The sequence below is a fragment of the Neopelma chrysocephalum genome, unplaced genomic scaffold, assembly GCF_003984885.1.
Source record: "Neopelma chrysocephalum unplaced genomic scaffold, ASM398488v2 Primary Assembly neopelma1_43, whole genome shotgun sequence".
Lineage (NCBI taxonomy): Eukaryota > Metazoa > Chordata > Aves > Passeriformes > Pipridae > Neopelma > Neopelma chrysocephalum.
In genome coordinates this window covers 17747741-17769224 of record NW_020897702.1, presented here as the reverse complement: position 1 = coordinate 17769224, position 21484 = coordinate 17747741, and the positions used below count along the sequence as shown (strand labels likewise).

At 37.3% G+C, this 21484-nt stretch overlaps 1 protein-coding gene across 2 annotated transcripts in view; it reads left to right on the top strand.

The window, feature by feature from the left end:
* Nucleotides 1-21484, top strand: part of TMEM135 (transmembrane protein 135) — a 168803-nt gene that overhangs the window by 22875 nt on the left and 124444 nt on the right. For both annotated transcript variants that reach the window (XM_027677473.1, XM_027677472.1), the window contains exon 4: nt 12776-12809. In XM_027677473.1, coding sequence (XP_027533274.1) covers nt 12776-12809 — 34 coding nt within the window. The remainder of the gene's footprint in view (nt 1-12775; nt 12810-21484) is intronic.

The window sequence follows — 21484 nt, the reverse complement described above, 5'->3', positions numbered from 1 at the left end:
TCAGAGAATGGTTTGGGTTGGAAGGGACCTTAAAGATCATCTAGTTCCAACCTGCCTGCCGTGAGCAGGGAGACTTTCTACAAAAACAGATTGCCTTAACAGTTATTGTAAGAAGGGAAAACTGATCATTCAAGGTTGCCTGGGAGTGCAGGAGTCAATCTGGAAGATGCTGTGATGGTGGCAACATTGTGAAGGGCGGTTAGCTCAGGATGGGCAGCTCTCAGGAGTGTTCTTCATGCAAAAGCCCACATTAGCCTGGTATTTTATGCTACAAGGATTGATGATCTCTGTAGGGCAGAGACATCCAATGCTGCTTTTCCTTCCATCTTCAGTAACACTGATAGGCCTTGGGCTGCTTGGTCCTCTGATTTGGAGGACCACAAGTGACAGTACTGTGACTTTCCATTTGCAGATGCTGAAATTGTAAGGAACAAGCTGTATCAGCTGGATGTTTACAAGTCCATGTAAACTTTACTCCCCATGATTCTGTGTATGCGTATAAAATGTAGGTATAATCCTTATACTTCTGTATGTATTTTTAAAAGAAGTGGTTACAGTCAACACTAGGACTTTTCTAACTATCTGAAATGTGTGTTTCTATTTCATACCAGTCATCTCTTTCTAGTCAGTTGAGTGATTCACCATGCTGTGTTTCACAGTGTAGATAACTGTCTTAAGCTAGATTTCATCTACTTGAGATGGCAAAAGTTTGGCAAGATGAATTCTGTAGTTATGAATAGAGCAAGAAGGTTTCTTGGCAAGCAGTGATTACAGTTCTGTACATTTGTAGTCAGTCGGTTCAGCTTCTAAACTAATTGGGATTCTGAAAAACTCTACTGTGTCTGCAGAAGTATTCAGTAACCAAGTTTAAGAAATTTTCAGGCTGTAGCATTCGAATGTTGGAAAAATTTGGTTCAGCTTGCTTGTATGGTGTCCCTGAAGTCTTGCACAAAATGAAGAGCGGGAGAACAGCTACAGCTTTATAGTTGACAGTCCTTTTTCTGGGATAACACAGGCAAACAGAGTAAGAATACTGAAAGATTTCATGTGAAATATACACCTGTGATTCTGAACGTGCTGGAGAATGTGTTGCAGCACCTGGATGGATCTGTAGAGACTAAGTTTATTTTCTCTTTGTGTTGTTAGAGTCAGGGCTGAGCTGGATCAGTCAGGACTATTTGGATGCATTTGTTCAGTGATCTCCAGATCCCTGAGTTTCAGAAGGATTTACCGGCTTAGGCAGAGCACCAGCCATGTGGTTACTTCATGAATAATAGTATAAAGACATCTTGGCAGCACCCATTAAACTCTGGACTACTCTATCAGTACAGTTGGGGCCAACTGGGATGAACAAAGGGCCATGCTAAGGTCAAGGAACAAGCTCTGATAGATCCCAGGTGACTGTGCAGATACCTTCCTGTCTTCCTGTGCTGCTCCATGAGTAATTGAGACTTGATTATAGTTAAAGTTTAATTTTTTTCTATTATTTTAAGGACCACTTTTGGCAAATCTGTTTCTGAAATGTTCACTTTGTAGACTGAAAACTTAAGTAAAAGTCATCTGCATATTAGTGTAATTTTGTATCTTGTTTTTCATCATTGACTCTAAAAAACCCACCAAAACCCCTGTAAAACTTGCAGTCCTGTTGAAACGCTGACAGATAAAATGTTAAAATTCAGACTGCTGGACCCTGGACTATTCTGCGAGTCTGACTTGGAGTCATATGGCACAAACAGTGGATTAATTACTCTGTTCTGTCCATTTGGCACTACTATCCAGGACACACTCATTTGGACTTCCTTGGCTTAAGAAAACACTTAATACATCCTCTGTGTCTAAATGCTTGCATGTAACATGCGGGTCCCAGAGGGGGAATAATAAATACTTTGCTAGTATAGAATAAACTTCAGATGCTGCTTAGGTGAGCTGGCTACAGTGCTGACATTTACCTGGCAAGATAAGATTCATGCCTAGCATGCTGCGGCTTAAGTGGCTGGAAGTCTTGGAGGGAACTTTTCTGTGCTGTATTCCTCAAGTCTGCTTGTAGGATATAGTTTCTAGATACCACAGATGAGAGCAGTTTAAGTATTTGTTTCCATGAGAGCCACACCTATTAACCCTCAGGAAATGCAATTACTGTTTTCTGTAGCCTCATTGCTCCTAAGAAACTAAGGTGATAGTTAGCTCCTGCAGCAGGATAAGTGTGAAGGTAGAAAATTAGAAGGGTAATGATTTGCTATATTTAATCATGCAAAGCTTTTCTGTGGTAAAGATTACAGCAGTGTACTTAGGTCAAACATCTTACTTCCCTTTCCTGCCCTCTCCCCTCTGTATCCTGGGACAAAAAATGGCATGTTTTTATTTCCTTTGGTAAGGAAATAAGATGCCGTGTGTGCATAGTGTTTCTTGTAATCTAATGACCTCCGCTCCAGATTGAAGCTTTTTTGATAAAATAAGTGTATGCCATTAAAACCTTCTTCTAAAGATGATCTGTCTGAGAAAAAGGAACAGCAGTGTCCATGGCATTAAAGGCAAGCATAAAACAGGTCTCATGAATTTGGGCCAGTACGCTGTCATCACAGTTGAGACTGCTCCAGCTTTGGTGAAAGACTGAAACAATATGGACTGTCTGGTAGTACAACATAATTTTGTCTGCGTGAAGGAATTTATATGGGCTCCATCTTGCTGCCTCAGTGATATGTTTTTCCTTTTCAGCTCTTCAGTATCTGTTATTCATTCCTTGTGAGCAACAGACTGAGGAACTATAAAAAGTGTTCTAATATCAACTGTTGGCAATTTGGATGTTTGAGCTTAGAGTCAGAAAATAATAGGTTCAAACTGGACTTGGCAGTAGCTTATTTCTGTCTTTAGTAGGTGAAATATCTCATTAACATCTGTCTGTAGTATCTGGCACAGTTCATCATCCAGTACTGATGTTCTGCCAGAAAATGGCTGCTTAGTCAATAGGGATGTGTCGAAACGACTCTCAAAATTTAGTATGGCTTGCCTGCCTTTCTAGAGAAGGTTCACATTGACTTCTGACACTGCTCTTCCTTGTGACCCCTTGTGTTTCAGGCCATTACAGATGTAGGCACACTCTTAATAGCATTCGTCTGTCTTCTGTGTGATTAATTCATAGTTCCTAACTGGATTTAAAGCTTGCTTTTAATATAACTTAGTAGGCTGTCACTGGGGGTCTAAAGGGGAGGGAAAAAAAGCAAATATCAATGTGTGTTGAGAAGTCCATACCTGCTTCTCTTGGAAGTGCTGGTCTGCTGTTTCTGAATAAAACAGCATTTAGAAGTTAGTTACACCACATGAAAAGCTGCAATAGTTCCCCGAGTTGGATTGATTTGTCATGTTAGCTTTTTTTGCATATTGCTTCAGGTACTTTGTGAACAGTGTAATCCAATCACAAATGTAAGCATTAAAATTTTATGAGTCTAAAGAGAAAATTAGCTCTAAACATGCAAACAAAACAATAGCTACCGGTGTGGCAGACTAGAAAAAGAGTATCAGGCTGCTGAAGTCTTTTGAAATAGATAATTTGAGTAGCTTATAAAATAAAACTTGTATTGTGGAATGGGCTGTCTCAAACTGGGCACAGAATATAACTTGGGGAGGGAAAGGCAGTTAGTCCAAGGGGCTTCTTGGGAAGCCTCTGGAGCTGCTTTTTGCTGAGCTGCTGTGAGCTGGGTTTGGGCTGGGCAGGTAGGGTGTGGCTGAATGGCACTTAGCCTGAGAAGGACTGGACGGTAGAGGTGGAGAAGAACAGATCAAATACTGGTATTGGGACAGTCCCAAGCTGTCAACTGAAGTAATAATCTTATATGAGCAATTTTTTCTCCTTCTTCCTGTCCTTTTCACTCTCAAAATACACTGAATATATGTCCAAGGTCTGTGAATATTGCACATATCTGCAACTCTGAAAATTTTCCATGCCCTGTTTTGCTCTTCTCCCCAATTTTAAGTAACAGTTCTGTCCATCATGTCCTCTTTTTGCTATGAAGTGGTAGCGATTGCCAACAAAATATGTAGAAAAAATGACCAACTGCTGCTGCTGAACCACAAAGCAGTTTTGCTCACAAAGAGATTATTTGGTTTTGTGCCTTATGCTTGTACCTTCCAGACAGAGTGGCCAAGCAGTATATCCTGACTGAGAAAGTGCCCAGAAAGAACTGTTTCCTTTGTGATTGACTGAGCTGATTAGAAACAATTCTGTGTTACTATCAACAGTCCAAAGAAATAGTTATTTGGGGCCCTATTTAACAGTAGGTAAGTGTTAAGTAACACTAGACCTTCTGTACCAAAAATGTGAATAATTTAAAAAATGCCTGGAAATTCTTCATTTTTTTTTAAATGAGGATGTTATTCTTCTGTTATCTCCTAGTCAGTCTTTTTATGAAACTAATAAGCTTTTTGGAATCTCTATATCTTTTAATGGAATCTTGTGAGGTTAAATCACACTTTAATTAAGAGGTTTTTTCCCCTCTGTATGTCAGCCTTTGTTTTGGCTCTGTAGATACCATAGAGGAACTAGGAGAGGAGGAAGAGGGAGGGAATGTTGAAAGAAAATCTGTATATAAAAGAGTATAAAGCAGTTAAAAAAATTAAACTATAGATGTTATCTTGTGTTGCACTAGCTGAAAACTGTAAGAATTATTGGTACTAATTTAACTGGAATGTATTACTGTAGATATATTTTCTTTTTGGCTTCTCTCCCTTTCCAGTTTTCTCATACCCTTTCTTTGGCATGTGTTCAATCATGAAACATGTTGATTTTATTTTATTTCCTTTTAAGAACAACAAATTCCGAGTATTTGCATGAAACCATTTTACTTAACATGTAATGTACTCCAAGCAAGGATTACTGATTTGCAGTTTTGAGCAATTTTAATTTCCCCGACCTGTAAAGTGTCCGTTTCCTACTTTAAACAACCCCAAATTTTGCAATACAAAATTCCTTTAAAAAAGCAGTGGGTTATGAGTCCTTAAACTGTATATTTTTGAAATGAAGTTCTGTGCTTGAACATCATCTTTGTGTGAAAGACTTGCTACTGGTATTTACTAAACTCGAAACGTTATCACGTTCTTTTTTGAAAACTTACTTCTTTGGTCTGTTTTCATAATTTTGAGCATTATTTTGAAAGCTTATCTGTTCCTGCTGATTTTAAGTGAAGTTTTGCACCAGGACTTCGCTGCTGACCTCCAGCTGTCAGTAGGAAATTGGTGGGTGTGAGAGATTAACGATACCCTAAACATAATCTGTAGTGCTTGTGTTATTACAGGGATGCAATCACAACTCCAGATCTATAGTTGGCTTGCTTGTGGTGTCAAGCTGCTGTAAAAAACCTACCTCTTACCTCTTCATTTTAACCTCTTTCTTTTTAGGGGAAACGTGTGATTTGTGTTTGATTTAATTCTGCAGGTTATAAAATGGTATGTTTTACAGTGGGGAGGGGTTGAAGCTGAGGGGAGGAATTCTTCCTGTTTTTGCAGACCACAAGTCCTATCTGGGGAGCCATTACAAACTATTATGTTAGCTTCTTAGTTTATGTTCAGAAATTAAAGCCAGAGTTAACTCTTTTAACTCTTTTTTTTTTTTATTTAAAAAAGGACAAATGTTTTTGAATTTTTCTATTTAATAAAATAAACATATATAATTTTATATTTTTATCTATGAGATATACACTAAGATATATGAAAATATTTACTATTAGAATTACTATTTTGCTGTAACAAGTCAGTGCAGCATGTTATGTGCTCTTTACCTTTTTTTTTAACATTCCACCCCATATATACCTTTGAATCCACTGATTCCCATGACAGTAGTTATATTTGTGATTTCTTAGACTTGTAAAGAATCAAAAAAAAGATTATCAGTTAAAATACAGAGATAACTGTCAGAATGTGCAGCAGATTCAATGAAGAGTAGCATTCATATGAAATTCAAACTTGATTTTGTAGGAAACTAACATAAGGAATTTATGAGAAAATCATTTTTATAGAAGTCATGCATAGTTCAGATTTTGTTGCATAGGTCACAAGGAAAGGTAAGTTTGACTTGTTTTATTCTAGTACCTGTTTATTCTCGGTCAGTCTTGTTGGTTTGACAACACTAAGAAGTTTTGAAAAAGCAAATTGTAGGAACATGATATTTTGGACTGGGAGTGAAGTTAGAAAGCTTTGTACCAAAGCTGAAACTGCTCTTGTCTTAGCAGTGAGTTGGATATTTTTATTTTGTGTGTATTTGCACCCTAGCTGTTTAAATTTATTACATATATTGTAGAAACATAATCCATCAATTAAATGTTTAATCAGAGAACATAATTGCATGCATAAAGATTTTTGCCATTCTGCTTTATCCATCTTCAGGCTCCTTCTACACACCTCTGCTCCTGACTGCTGCTGAGCACTGAGTTACAGGAGTAAACATTGCAGGGAAGGGGGCCTGGGTGTCCCTGCCCCAGTATTGCTTCCCCATGTGGTGTGAATTCACAGGTGGGGCTCACACAGTGGGCTGTTCCTGCCGAAGGAGGTGCCTGTTCAATTTGTGTGAATTTTGTAGGCAGTGGTATCCATCTTGCTGTGGTTGTTTCCTATTATTTCTGACTTGCTAACTTATTTCCCCCTTAGTTTTGAGCAAGACAAAAAAAGTGATCATAAACCCTCAGGATTTACATAAATATATAAAAAATAGTAGTTCAAATATGTTTAATTAATTGCAGTGAATGTTTAGATTTCAGGATGTCTACTCGAAAAGGTTTGTGGTTTAATGAAACAAGGCAATGGAGAAAACAATTTTTTTAACTTTGTATTACCAAAAAAGTTCTCGATGGGGGAATTGTAGGAGCTGTAGTGCTGTTATTAGACATATAAAATGGGCAGGGCAAGGCAAGACATAGGAAAGAAATAAATAGTCAAAAGGAGGCATGAATACTGAGAAAGAAATAGCTTAAAAATGACAGGTCCTACGTCTCTTCTGTGCTGTTTAGAGAAAGAGAAGGTGTTTGCTTTCTGTTGGAAGTTTTCTTTGAGGGCTGCTGTGGTCACACTGGTTAATTTATGATAAAATTGCCAGGAGCATAAGCGTTTTCTAAGGATTCATCCCACCTTCAGGCAGGCTTGGTTGGGGTTTTTTTGTGTGCTGTTGACGCTGTTGCTTTTTAGCTTAGCAACACTCTGTATTTAAGGAAAACCATAAGTACGTTGAAGGAAACCCATAAATAAGGAGAGAGAGAACTGGCCATTATTTTTTAGGAAAACACAATCTAGGTTGTGTTTAAAAATTGGTATTCTGTATTATTTCCTATTATATGAAGAAAAAGCTTATGCTGCTTGTGAAACTAAAGTTATTCTTTGAATTTTATAGCACGTCAAGCTAGGCAAGAAAACATTCTTCAGCAAAGTGTTCCACAAACAATATGTTGGCATGCAGATTTGGGTAGTTGCTGCTTCTATTGGCATGAATAGGATGTTTTACTCATGTGTTAGGGAAATTGGACTTTGGCCTCAATCAAATAAGTTTTCCAGAGTTTTTGGCACTTACATGAAAATATAAATACCTTGCTCTCAGGCAAACGCATTCAAAGTCTGAGAGTGGCCCTTAGTGATTTCTTTGACTTCAAAATACTGTTGATTAAACAAAGAATAGGAAAACTTTGATCTGTTTTTTATTTTCTATATTTTCACTTTGAGTCCTGAAGATGAGTTCTGAAAAAATGAGACAGTTTCAGTAAAGAGCTGTAAGTGTGATTAAAACCTTAGGGAACATTGTCAGAAAACTGAAGGAGTTCAGTTTTTGTTTAAGAAATGATGTGTGGGTCACTTGGTTGGAGTCTGTAGTGTTACAGGGGAGGTAAAGATGTAACCATTTTCAAACACCAGACAGATTCTTGTGGAAACTAGAGTGCAAATTGTAAAGGTAAGTACCCTTAGAATAATATATCAATGATTGTGGTGACTGGAAATATTTAAAAGACAATTTTTTTTTTTTAAATAAGTGGCTAATTCCTTAAGGAAAAGTTTGTGTTTTGTATTAGTTAGGAGGACAGATTATTTATCAGTGTAATCCCTTGTGATTTTATAATCTGTGGAAAAAAATTATATATGGTATTTTGAAGTTGCATTCCACCCTTTTTTCTGTAGAATAATAGAATTGTTCAGATAAGCCTTGGGAAGTCAGCTAGTGCAGCTTCCTCCTGCTTGGAGCAGGGCCGGCACTGAGTTCAAACCATCTCACTTAGGGATTTGTCCGGTTAGCCTTGCAAACTGCTGAGGACAGAGGTCCAGCAGCCCCTCTGAGTCCCTGTTCCAATGCTCACCTGTCTTGATGGAGAAAATGCTGTTTCCTTGAGTCAGGTCAAAATCTCTCCGACCATGCTCCTGGTCCTCCCTGCCAGCTGATCAATGCCTGTTTTGTATTGGGGATCGCAACCAGGCACAGGACTCTGTGATGCAGTGAGTGCCAAGTAAATGGGATTAATCATTTCTCTTGACCTCCTACTTACACTTCTCGTAATGCGGCCCAGTACACTGCTAGTTTTCCTTGTTATTTTTATCCTGTAGGTTTTTGGGTTTTTTAGCAGTTATTTTAGACTCTTTCCTCTGAGCAGTGCAATAAAAAAAATATGTGGTTCTCTGTTGAGGTTTATATGCCATAGTTTAAGAGCTATTAGAATTTGGTCTGAACATTACCAAGTTGTCCGAAAAGCAACTTTTATCAAGTGAAACTTTTCTTTGAGGAAGGCATAAATGAACAAGAGAATTATCTTCTGGAAGCCTGTGGTCTGTTGTAATTTAAACATTAGAAGTGGAATCTACAAGATTGGAATAATTCAGCCATAGATAATGTGACCTGTGCTGAATACCTAAACTCTGAGACATTGTCTGCTCAGTTCTCTAACAGGCATGAAAGAAAGTTCTTGTTAAAGTGTGAATTGGGAAGAAAAAGGAGGAGAAACAAAGTGAAAAGTATATTAAACACTACTGCTCTTTGATACTTGAATTAAAGGGCAATTAAAACATAATTGCTTTCATGCAATCCTCCTTTCCAGGTAAAGGAGACCAGTCTTGTTAAGACTTTTTCAGAAAAAATGTTCTTTAACACAAGAAACTGTCAGGATGGACCTTGGTCTGCTGCTCGTGAATTTTGGGTTACCCCTAGCTCATGTTTTTCCTTCTTGAGTTAAAGACCACAGATGTCATTAGAAAAGAACTGGGTATGGGAGATACTGTCAGTTGAAGAGGTGACTGGGAGACAGTTGGAAGCCACGATGAAGATCCTTATGGAAGAGGCCTCTAGAGGAAAATGGCATAAGACAGAAACCATGGAGGAGGAATGTGCAGTAAGGATTTGTGTGTGTCTGCTTGGGCTTTCCTGTAGTGACCTTGCCTGACCATCAGTGCTGTAGCCACGTGCTGATGTTGGTGTTCCCAAGATTAGCGTTCAACACTGGTTCATGGACTTTTAGGGTGAAATGTAAGCTGTTTATTAGTATCTAAACCTTTCCAAAGCATGTGGTTAGACATGGCTGACGAATTGTTTTTATTGTTTAACTATTTCCTGCTCTTCTAATGCCATTTCCCAATTATATTTTCCTCTTTGTTTACCAGCTGCAGTTTTAATACAGTCCTTGGGTTGTACTACTGACCCTTTTGCTTGGCCTACCTCCATCTTTCTGTCCTGTTTTCTGTCAGCTGTCATTGCCACAGAATAGCGCAACATTTTCTGAACTTCCACCTGCTTTTTAACAGTGGAGTTCAGGGTTGGGTTAGGCTTGTTGGATCACATTTGCACAGGACCAGGAAGACTGCCCCCCCTTCTACCCTGCCTTTTTTTTTTCCCTTCCCCTGGAAAAATGGGGCTATTTATTTTTTAAACAGTCACAGAATTAATTTGGAGCAAGACAACTTTCTGCTTGGAGTCAGGCAGGGCCTCAGAGACGGGCTTGTTGGAGGCACTTTGAGATGACGTCGTCTAGCAACTTTGCTGTATTTTTGGTTCCGGAAGTTACTTCCTTTCGCAAATTTATTGTCTGCACATTTTTCTTTCTCCCAACCACCTACTTCTCACACTGGTCTTGCTGCAGCTGCACTGCAGCTTCTGATTTCTTTCCTTCCTCTCCTTTAGCCCCTTTTCCTTTCTTTGTCTTTGTAGTTGGTGTTTTACACTTAGGCCAAAGGGATTACAATAGAAACTAAAACTCATTTAGAACAAATTCTTAGCTTTAGTGTTTAAAAATAAGAAAATTAAATAAATATTCATGGGAGGCTAAAAGACCTTGCCTGCATGTCAGCCCTGCTTGCATGACAATAAAGACTGCATGAGAGAATCCACTAAGTAAATTATGTACACGTACAATGATCATCCTGTTTTGTGCACATTATATATAATACAGTTGTGAATACGCATATATTCTCTGAAATGTACTCTCTGAAATATGCAGTGTACCCTAAAAGCTGCATCTATCACTCAGTAGCTGGTGAAGGCTTCTCTCAGTTATGTTACTGCAGGATATTATTGAAGTTCTGATGTTTTCCAGAATATTCAAAGTGTATTGAGTTACCAGGTTAACTCTCATGGGTAATTTATTTCTGTGTTTCCAAACAGCTGAGTGTTTGGATATTTATCATAAATTTTTAACACTATTACAGGGATAAAAAAAAGAATCCAAGAAACATGAAATACCCAATATTTTTCCTGAGAACAAATTAAAATAAAATTTACAGTATACACAACTGTATTGACTGCCAGTTTGGTAATCAAGAGGGTAGGGCCACCAATATTATCACTCGAGCTAATCAGCTTAAAGATGGTGACTGTTTGCAGACCAATGTGAGAGTTGAATTTATCTATTATGTGAGGTGAATTTTCACCCCTTCCTGGTGAGAAACGTGGTACAGTATTTTGATGCTTTATTGCAATTGTAGGGCTTGCTTTGCTTAAATGTTCACAGACCCTATTCCCTCTCTGTTGTCTTCTTGTTTCTTCTGTGCCTTATCCTCACCAACTCTTTAGATTCAGGCTTTTTTTTCTCTAGGTTTCTATGCTAGAGTGTTGTTTCTAGTATCTGATACAAAGTGATGGTAGGTGGAGAAGGCAAGCAGATTTGTAATTCTGCTTTAAAAAAAACCCCAAAACAAACCGATTTTGCTGGTTAAAGTTTTGAATCTAAGCCAAATTTGAACCTTCCCTGTGAGTAGAGAGCAACTTGTGGAAGTCACGATGCTGCATCATTGCTTCCCCCAAGTTCAGCACGATGTGGAAGCACTAAAGCTTTTGAGTGGAATATGTCCCCATAGCTTAGATATCTGCTCTGAAAAAGCTTGATCTAGATGTGTAACTTGGCAAAGTTATGGACTTGTAAACACGGGGATTAGAAAATACTGAATAAATTTCTTTCCGGATGGATCAAGCTTGGCAACTGTGTGATTGGAATTTCTCTGTTTCCTGCTATCTGTGCTTTTGTTTTGTTCCCTTCTTCAACTGAATTGATAGGATGATGTGATCTGTTAACATACTTAAGCACTCTTATGAATGCTTGAAAATTTAAATGTCATGACAAAATGGAACATACAAGCCCGGGTTAGACCTTCTGTTATGTATTATTTTCTGTAGTAGCAATAAAAAAAAAAATCTTGAATGGCATGAAGACAAATGGGTTCAGGTTATAAACTCAATTTCATATTGAGAAACTTTAACAGTTGAATGTGTAGTGCCTTCACACAAATTTTCAAGTTATATGCGTAAGGCCAGTGGGGGCAATATGAAAAATCCTGAATACTACAAGGCTGATGGTAAACTCAAAATGTTAAGAACACCAGTCCAGTAGGAAATACTGAAACTGAGCATTCCAACCTTTGACCATAGTCTCTAAGCAGATCTTTGCAGAAGAGAGGAATCATTGAAGGCAAAGCAGATCTGCAGTGGTAATGTTTCCTGCTTTCTCAAAGCTGATGGTGGCTTGCGACCGATGTACAGAAGATAATTTTTAATTCACCTGGATCCTATAGTGACATCTAGTGCAGTCTGTTACTGAAGCAGCTCACATCTGCATAGTTGAGTTCAGTTTTAGTCTTGTGCTGCAATAGATTCAACAAAAGTGTGAGAGCATGAGCCCAAGTTTATACTTTTCCTAAAGTGCAGTGTGAGCTATGGGCTGAGATACAGGGACAGATCCAAAAATAGAAGGGGAAAAAAAAAATAGATAAAGGTTAGAAGAGAAAATGGTTCCAGGACACTCAACGCTGTGATTCTGAATTGGCTTGAGCCAAGATTTCTGCATCATCAGCCTCAGTAGAAAACTTTTCATAATATTGTAAGCAGAAGGGCTAAGGTGTCCCAAGTTACATAGCAGTGGTCACAAAACATAAGCTAACACAAAAGCATTTTTCTGTAAATTCACAATTTAACGTAGGCTTAGGTCATTGTTTGTATGCCTACATTAACAGCTAGTGTGTAGGCTTTTATTTTATGATACGTGCTGTGTAATTCAAGTTGCCTTGCCCCTCATGACAGCTTCAGGACTCATGTGCTATAGGAAGTTGCTATATATAACTTGGTTCCTGTAATTCCTCACTGCTTTGGATACTGTGCTATCAAGATGCTATTTTTGGTTTTGTACATATTTTTTTATATTATGATTCATCCTCCATCAGTAATCTGTGTTTTTAAACTCTCTTCTTTAGTAAAATATTCTTAATGCTTAAGTGTTTTCCTTCAGTCTGCAAAAAATGTTTGATTCCTTCACTAATTTTATTTTTCTGTTTATAGGAGAGGCCTTCTCACAATTTACATGGCCAACCAAGTAAGTAGTCTTTTATTTCAAGAATAAAACCACCTAAGATCCACTGGAAATGTGAGATTCATCGCCTGTTTTAATCATTCCAGGATTTTTCTTTAAAAATTTTACGTTACTAGATAACTTTAGAGCAAATTGTGACCTGAGGTCTTTCAGAAGTAGTTGTAAACCATTGTATTATGCTCCAAATTTCTTGTATCATAGCCCCAAGAAGATGGGTAATTTTCTATTTCTCCTCTGTAGTAGAATGGCATCTGGTACTTTGATGGTTGTTATTTTGCAGATGAGAAATCCAACACCATATAGTTTAGTTTTGTAATTAATTGTTTTTCAAACTGGTATCAGCTGTTGTGTGTACAAACATTTTTATTGCATGTTTGTATCAATTTAAATGTTGTGTCATATTTCTTATTATCTCATTCAAATAAATAAAATTTCTCTAAATGATGTGTGATGTTAACTTACTCTAAATGTAAAATACTTCTGTTACTTGATTATACTCCTTTAGGAAAGATTTTATTTTGCCAAAGGAATTATGTAAAATTTTTGTGTAGTTGGACTTGCTGAAAGAGTCACAGAAACTACAAAAAAGAAAACAACTAAAAGTTGTGTTCAGACCACTGGGACAGTTTGCTGGGGCCTCAGAGTTGTGCAAGAGTAGAACTGATGGTGATGAAAAGATTGATGACTAAAACTGATAAGACAAAGGCAATATATCATAGTACAGATTAGGGTGACACAATTGATACCTTCTCTTCCGTCTGTGTGAAGTCATTGTTGATGACTTGTAATTCTGAATATTTGTGGTAGGAGGTGACATCATATGTGTGTTAGCAGGTAGATATCCTGTAAAGTCCCTTTTATGCATTTACCAAACCCATCATATAGTTCTCTCTCAAATTCTGGTGTTTAACAATTTCGTCCAGGCAGAAATTTTTTCTTGAGTTATTCTGTATTTGTAGACTGTCTGTCATGACAGACTCATGACGGGAACTTAACAGACTTCAGAAGAGAAGAAATTAATATTTGCTTTTAAATTCATTATTGTTAACTACCATTTTACCTTCTATAGCTGCCTGACTTATATGGTTCATACCCTATCCTTTAGGATTTCTTTTCTTTACAAATTGTTTTAACCTAATTTGGAAAGATGACAAATCCTTCTCTTGAAATTTAATTAATTAGATGTTCAGACTCCCAGTAACACATGGGAACAAGGTTTGATTCCTAAAAGGAAATCTTAACTTTGGAAGTTTTTCTTGAATTCAGAAGACCAACTGTGTGGAAACTCCTCATTCAGGAAACATAGGTTATAAGGACAGTAATATTTAGTTGGACATGCCATCACTCCTTTGGAATGGACTTTTCAAGAGAAGGGGGAAATCAGTGTGCCTAAATAGCAACACCTCTGAGTATCCAGTTCTGAGAAAGCTGTCGCTGTCTTTGTGGCTCTTAGACTGCAATGCCCCAGAGTCCATGTGGTGCTGTATGGTCTTAGAAAGGAAAAGTCAAGCAATGCAGTTACATTTTATGGATGCCATTTGGTGCAGTGGATATTCTCTTTAGCATAATTGTTTATTTTAGGCAAAAATCATTGGTGGACCCGGGGCTGCCAGGGTTTACTTTGTTAAACTGCCTGTGATCACGTCATACTTATCTTGTTAGCAAGCTGTGTAATCACAGAAAATGTTTCCCTGTTTGTGTTGCTTATCTTTTGTTTAGAACTTTATATGCTTTGGTGAGATTCACTTATGAGTTTACTAAGCCTTTAAAACATTTATTGCAGCATGCCCCATTCTGAAAGCTGGCACATTTTAATCTTCAGTGATTACAGCTAGATTGTGGAATTAGACAGCATTTCTTGCATTCTGTAAAACTCGTGTCAGGACCTGTTAGGATATTCATGGAACTAAATGTATTCTTTTGTTTTGTTTCATATTTTCCTAAACTTTGTTTTGCAGCCTTGGCAATAATAATTAAGGCTTTCTTTGTGTGCCTTTGCCCAGTTAGACAGGCAGGAGGTAACTGTAATTAGTGTTGGTTAGTATAAGAAATTATCATGAATGTTGCTGCAGTGAATTTTTATAGCCAGATTAGGGCTTCTAAATCAGAAAATTTTATTTCTATTGTCCTGTTGGCAGTACGTGACAATTTGTCCTCAGAGATAAATTTACTTAATGGAAAGGGGAAAGGTTTGTTAAAGTCTTTATGTGTGGCTGCTGTTTCTCATTTCAGCGAGTGAAATGCAGTAGAACATGAAAGGCAGTGGGTCTAAGGACTCATGTTCTAAAGGTGACATTTTTATTGTTTTTTACTCTGGAGCTACTAGAAACTTGTGAATGGAAACATGTGAATAAATGTCCTGGCTCATTTTAAATAAGTCAGTGATTATAGATTTATGTGAACCTGAACTCCTGAATTGCATTTCCTTGCTGCTTACACAGTAAAATGACAGATGAAAAATTAACTGTTGAGGCTATATGTGCTGTATGGAAAAATAGAATAAAAATGCTTTTTTGGACTAGCTTGCTGCAGAATTGAAGCTATACAAGAATGCACTTTAGGGCTTGGATTTTTTTTCTTTTTTTTTTTCTTTTTATTTTCTTTAAAGATAAGAATGAGAAATAAGTATAGGAGTGAAGCATCTGTAGTTTTAATTTTGATATGCAGAGTGTAAAATCAACTTCTGAGCTTTTGACTGGAAGTCATTTAAGTTTTTAGAAGTAAATTAGTATGCCTGAGCCCTAGCATTGTTGAACATGCGCTGTTGAGACCCGAAGTTTCTGTAATAGCCCGGAACAGAGTAGTGTTAGTCAGTGCTGTGGACCACAGAGAAGCATGGAGCTTTCAAGTTCTATTTTGGATTGCACGTGTTTAAGTCAAGAAATTTCTAGGATCATAAGAGATGCATTGATAGTGAACATATAAGATGATCCTTCATGGATAATTTGAATTCAAAAGGAACCCCAAGATTGCAGCAAAAGGTGGAAAGTGAAATGGAATCTCTTTCAGTTATTTTTATCTGGAAGAGTCGATGATATTTATGACTGTCCCATGAGGAAGACCTATAGCTCTTATGTTTCAAAACAGTTAAGGCATACTTTGTTGTGAACAGCTCAACAGTTGAATTCTTGCTTTTACATTGAAGAAACTGTGTCTTTGGATTTGGGTTTGGTTTTTTTTTGTGTTGAAAACAAAACAAAGGCGGTACCTTCAATATGCAAGATAAGAAGAGACATTATAATCTGAACTAGGACTGATTTGATATAAAGCTTTTTGAAAAACAAGAGTTTAGGAAAATTGTTATGTTGTCATTGAAATACTACACCATAGGGGCAGTTCCCTAGCATGTGCTGATCTACATGCTGTTTGAAATCCAAACTGCATCACTACATCAAAGGCTTTATTCATTCTGTACTATGACTTCTAATGTATGGTGGGCTACTTGAAAAATTGGAAATGTTAATATTAATAAGGTGCTTTTGAGGGCCACAGATTGTATGATAAAAAACTTAATCATAAGGTGAAGCAGCTGGATGAAAAAGGCAGAGTGGTGCTGTTGAGGACTGGTTCTTGAGTGTGATGGGAGGAAGAAGTGTAGGGATCTATCCTAACCACAGAGAGAGCATTACTGAATGGACAGCTATAAGTTTGAAAAATAAGACAAGGAAGTAGAGAAGCACAAGCTATAGGTAAGAAATGAGAATTTGTTGTGGCAAGAGACATGAAGGGACTGGAGCTGTGCTGACATAACAGGTACTGGTTTGTGGGGAGTAAAACAAGTGGAATAACATGAGAAAATGTCTAGTTCTAGTTAAAGCAGAAAGCAGATGATAAGGAAAATCATGGGTTTTTCAGGAAAGGGTTGGATTAATTTAATGAATTAATTAATGTGAAGAGAAATATAGGAAGACCCCGGAAAGAGAGACAGAAAGAGAAGGTATTTTTGAGGACATGGATATGGAAGTTGGAGAAATTGTTGTCAGCAATTGCGTCTGGACAAAGTTTACACAGAAATAGGAAGATGCTGTGCCTTACTTATTGCTATGCTGATGTTAGGTCATCAGTGCATCTGCCAGTTATGGAATACTGCACACAGATCCTCATATATAGGGGAAATGATACTGTTTAAATGAATACTGAACAAGTTAATCAGTGGCATTCCAGTGGGTAATGCTCTGCTTCTGTATGTGATAGAGAACAAGTAACGCAGCTGAGCATAGTTTCTTGCAGTTTTAAAGTAGTCCAGGCAGTTTCACAATTGAATTGTTTTTCAGTTGCATAAATAGACTAAATCTGGGTTCGTTTTGGCTGTATCGTTGTTTATGCCAACTAGTCAGTGTGAAGACTGCATGTAAGTTGTGCTCTTAAAGTTTGAAATATTTGGTCTAGGAGCATGCAAAAATGCTGAAACACAGACTTAAAAAGAAATCCTTCAGGATCTAATGGAGAGATGAGTATCCAGTGCTCTTCAGTCAGCTTTAACTCCAGATATTTGTGTGGTTTTTTACAGGATGGAAGTCATAGTGATTCAAAATATTACTAAATCTTCATGCTCTGCAATATTAAAAACAAAAAAATCAAAGCTATTAGCCTAATTTCAGATATCTGGCACACACAGCAAAGTAGATACCAAACTTGACAGAAATATGGCACATTATAGAACATGGTTCAAATGTCTGAGGCCAAGGGCCCTCCGATATCACTTTTCATATACACTAGATTTGTTGTCATTGTTTCATGCTTTGTGGAAGTGATACGTGGAGAGATGAAAGAAAGAGGAGTGGGACTTGCTGTGACAAAAGAAAAAGCAACAACATAAAGCCACTTTTAAGCTGTGCTTTTGCTGATCCTGTAGTTTTAAGATTTTGCGAAAGTGTTTTCATTTTAAACTTACTAAACTGAAATTTTATGAACAAGAGTAGCTGGCTCTTGTTCTTCTCCATTAGGAACATTTCCGTTTTAGTCAAAAGATGGAGGCAATCCAGAATGAAGAAGAACAGGTGGATTTATGTTTATGCAATATGTATTTTAAGCTTTTTGAAGCGCTGGGTTCTAGTAAAATGGATTTGACCACTCCTCCCTTTTCTTTTTAGATACTTAGAATTTTCTTGTGTGCTTTTTTGTGATTCTTAGTATTAACATTATACAAGGACTGCCAGCATGGGAGATTTTATCTATTCTTCTAGCATATTAGCCAAGATAGGAATAGCTGGATTTTTTTTTTTAGTTTTCTAACATTTCAAAAGTAATCTCTGTAACCAGAAGTGCATCAAGTAAATGCTTGAGACACTTGTCTTCCAGGATGCTTGCTCTTCTCCTGCTGTTATTTCTTCCTTGCTTTGCAACTGTTGTCTGGTGCTCTTCTTCTGGGATGTCAGTGGCTTTGGTTACAGCAGCAGCTAGCAGGAAACATGTATATTTGTTGTCTAATGGTGTCCAGATTTCCCTTTCATTCCTTGTGTTGTCACCTTTTAAGTTGATAGTGTGCTAGTTAAAGTAAAACTGTTGCTTACCGGGCTACTTCTGTTGTTAGAATAGTAAGTTGTCTTACTGTCTTATTTTCTCAGTTTTATAAGTTATTGTTGGAATAGCAGAAATACTTTGATATTTGGTTTAGATTGGATATTAGGAAAAATTTCTTCACAGAAAGGGTTGTCAAGCACTGGAACAGGCTGCCCAGAAATATGTAGGAAAATTGATGTGTAGATGTGGCAACTGGGGACGTGGTTTAGGGGTGAACGTGGCAGTGCTGGGTTAGCAGCCAGAGTTGATGATCTTAAGGGTCTTTTGCAACCTGAACAATTCTGTGGTTCTGTAATATTCTGCATCTCATGTGGTTGATTTAAAGGGGGACAAATGCTGTTTGAAAGCTCACAGAGAAGGATTTTAGTCATTGGAAACGACATTGAACTGGAACTCAGGACTGTAAAATATTTCCTGCCTTTTGGAGGACAAAGCCCAATTTTGTGACAGTGTTCTGAAGCAATGTCCTGCTCTCCCTAGTGAAGCATCCAGCACCCAGTCATTGCTGCTCGGGTAAGAGAAGAGCAAAAAGGACAGAATTTAATCCTATCTGGAAAGAAGTCTCAAGTGCTCACTTGGGGCAGAATTTCTACTTTTGCATGGAAAAACTGTCTCTGGTGATGTCTTGTCACTTGATGTAATTGATAATTTTTGTAATTCTGCTACAAATTAAGCCTTTAATTTTAGTGCTAACGTGAAACAAGTCTTGTATCAATTTACACATTGAAATCAACTGATTAGTGTTTTCCCTGGAGCTACAGTTCTGTTCTAACAAATCTCAAGTTTGAAGCTCAACAGAGAGTCCTGAATACCTGCTTGTAATAGTGGCATTTTTCCAACTGTTTTGGCCCACAGTGTAACGTGGGATTTTGTCAAGAGTTGTTTGTGTCTTCTGTCAGGTCATGTGATGTTCCTTGATAAGTCCTGCCTTTTGTTGTGGAATGGTGTTTTTATTCCATTTTGTCATTTGGACTTAGGAGGAGAGACTTTTCTGTAGCTTCTGCTTCGTTACTGCCTAGATCTTAGTGGAAAAATAAAGTAGAAAATGAAGAGCTCACATCTTTCCCATTTCAGAGAAGGCATATTCAGATGGAGCTTATCCAGCATTTGTTTGTCCAACATGCCTTCATGTTTATGCTGCCTCATGGTTTAAAGCCAGGCAGAGTCCGCCCCATGTTCTCAGAAGGACACTCAGGGTATGGCTGATGTCACGGCATGGACAGTCAGGCATCACAGATGCCCTTTATGACAGTAATCTGGTTTACAAAACACAGGAAGAAGAACCAAGATCCGTGGATTTTTATCCTTTAAAGGGCAAATCTCAAAGAAGGAAGCTAATCACACATTAGTTTGCACTCGAATACTGTGCTGGAGTGAGAAATGGGGTTTGTTTTTTTCATGTCATTTCAATGGGCAATCCCTAATGCTCTGTAATTAAATGGCAATGAAATATAGCATTCTCAGACACTTATGGCACTTAGGTTATTTTGCAAAATAAAGCTTCAAATTTTGAAATTATCTTTCAGATACATCTCAAAGGAAGGAAAAAAAATCATTATGAAAAAGGTTTACGAGTCAAGGATATGAATAACTAGAACATGCTCATTACTCATGCTGATCCCTTTTTCCTTTGGCAGCTTGAACGAAGAATTGAAAACCAGCTTTTATTAATTTTAAGCTCTCTCTAATGCTCCTTATTTGCTGTATACCTACGTATATATAGGCACATTTGCAGAAATAATTAAAAAACTCCAGATAAGAAATAATTAAAACTAACTAAACCCAGTTTTGAATAAGAATGTAGAAAACTCAGTTTCTCGGAAGACTTGTAACTGTTCTTAACCTTATTATGCTTCTGCTTTTGTCTCTTTCTCTGTGCCCTTGGGGTACAGAACAGCTCAAGAAGAGATGCTGTTAATACCATCTGCCAGTTGTATACCGGGGTGGCAAAGGCAGTGTAAATGTAGTAGTAGCAAAAAGTCAAAATTTCAATTAATATGTTGATAAAGTTAGTATAGAGAAGCACAGTTTGGATGAATATGGACACTGTTCAAAAGAAATGGGAGCTTTTTATTGCTTAACAGTAATGTTCAGATTTATTTCACAGGCACCTAAACAGAAGAAAAATTTTACCCTTTCTTGGAATCACTGAGTTTATTGTGGTGACTGTGCAGGGAAGTGTATTGTAAGATCAACATTTCCAAGCTCCTCGCTTAGAAATTAAATGCAGATGTTTTCAAATAATCAAAGACTTGGACATGCTTTATTTTAGTCGACAAATACTCAAGACACTTTCCAAAAATTTTATTTTGTAATTCAAAGTTAGATGTCAGAAATGGGTAAGCTATATACTTTACACATATCATGTTCTGTGGGATAGGCAGTTTGGCAACTAAAACAGGCACTATTGAAATAAATTGCTGCTTTTAAATATAAACATTACATAGAATTCGTATGAGGAGGGAAATAAGCTGAAGTCTTACTTTGTTTTGAATAGAGCATAATGTAGACTAATTTGATTAACAGAATGCTTTACTTAATTAAATTATGGGTAATCATGGCATTCTGTGAGGATTTTAATAAGTTGAAACTTAAGGTCATTGTCACTGCCCCAACCCTAAATCTAAAAAAGGCAGATTTTAAAATTAGGAGTCATGTGAACTTAAACATTGCTCATGTCTTCACTTTTAAGTAATACTGTAATAAAGTTAGATCCTGGCAGCTGGCGTTCTTGTGGATTGACATGGCTAATTGGCTCTGGCATCCTAGCCTCAGGAAACCTCATCCATCACTTCAGAGCAGGACTTTTGGCAAGAGTCAGAGAAAATATTCAATACATGTCTCTTGCTTTCTGTGCAAAGCTGCATTGCATTTTTGAACTTTCCAGCGTATCTCGTTAGAAACTCGATGTAACACTTATCATTATGTTCCTTTAACATGATCTTTTGTGATGAGTAACTATCCGTTTGACTTTTCAGAATTAGCGAGTGTCAATATTACAAATCAGTTTTGAGACTGAACTCTCAGCCACAGTTTATAGCTTATACAGAGTTTTGTATCAGAAATATACTAAGTGCTAAAGAAAGGTAAGTTGACTTTTATAGTTAACTCCTTGCTAGTCAGTAGCTTTCAAGTTTCCTTGGCTTCAGGTTCTG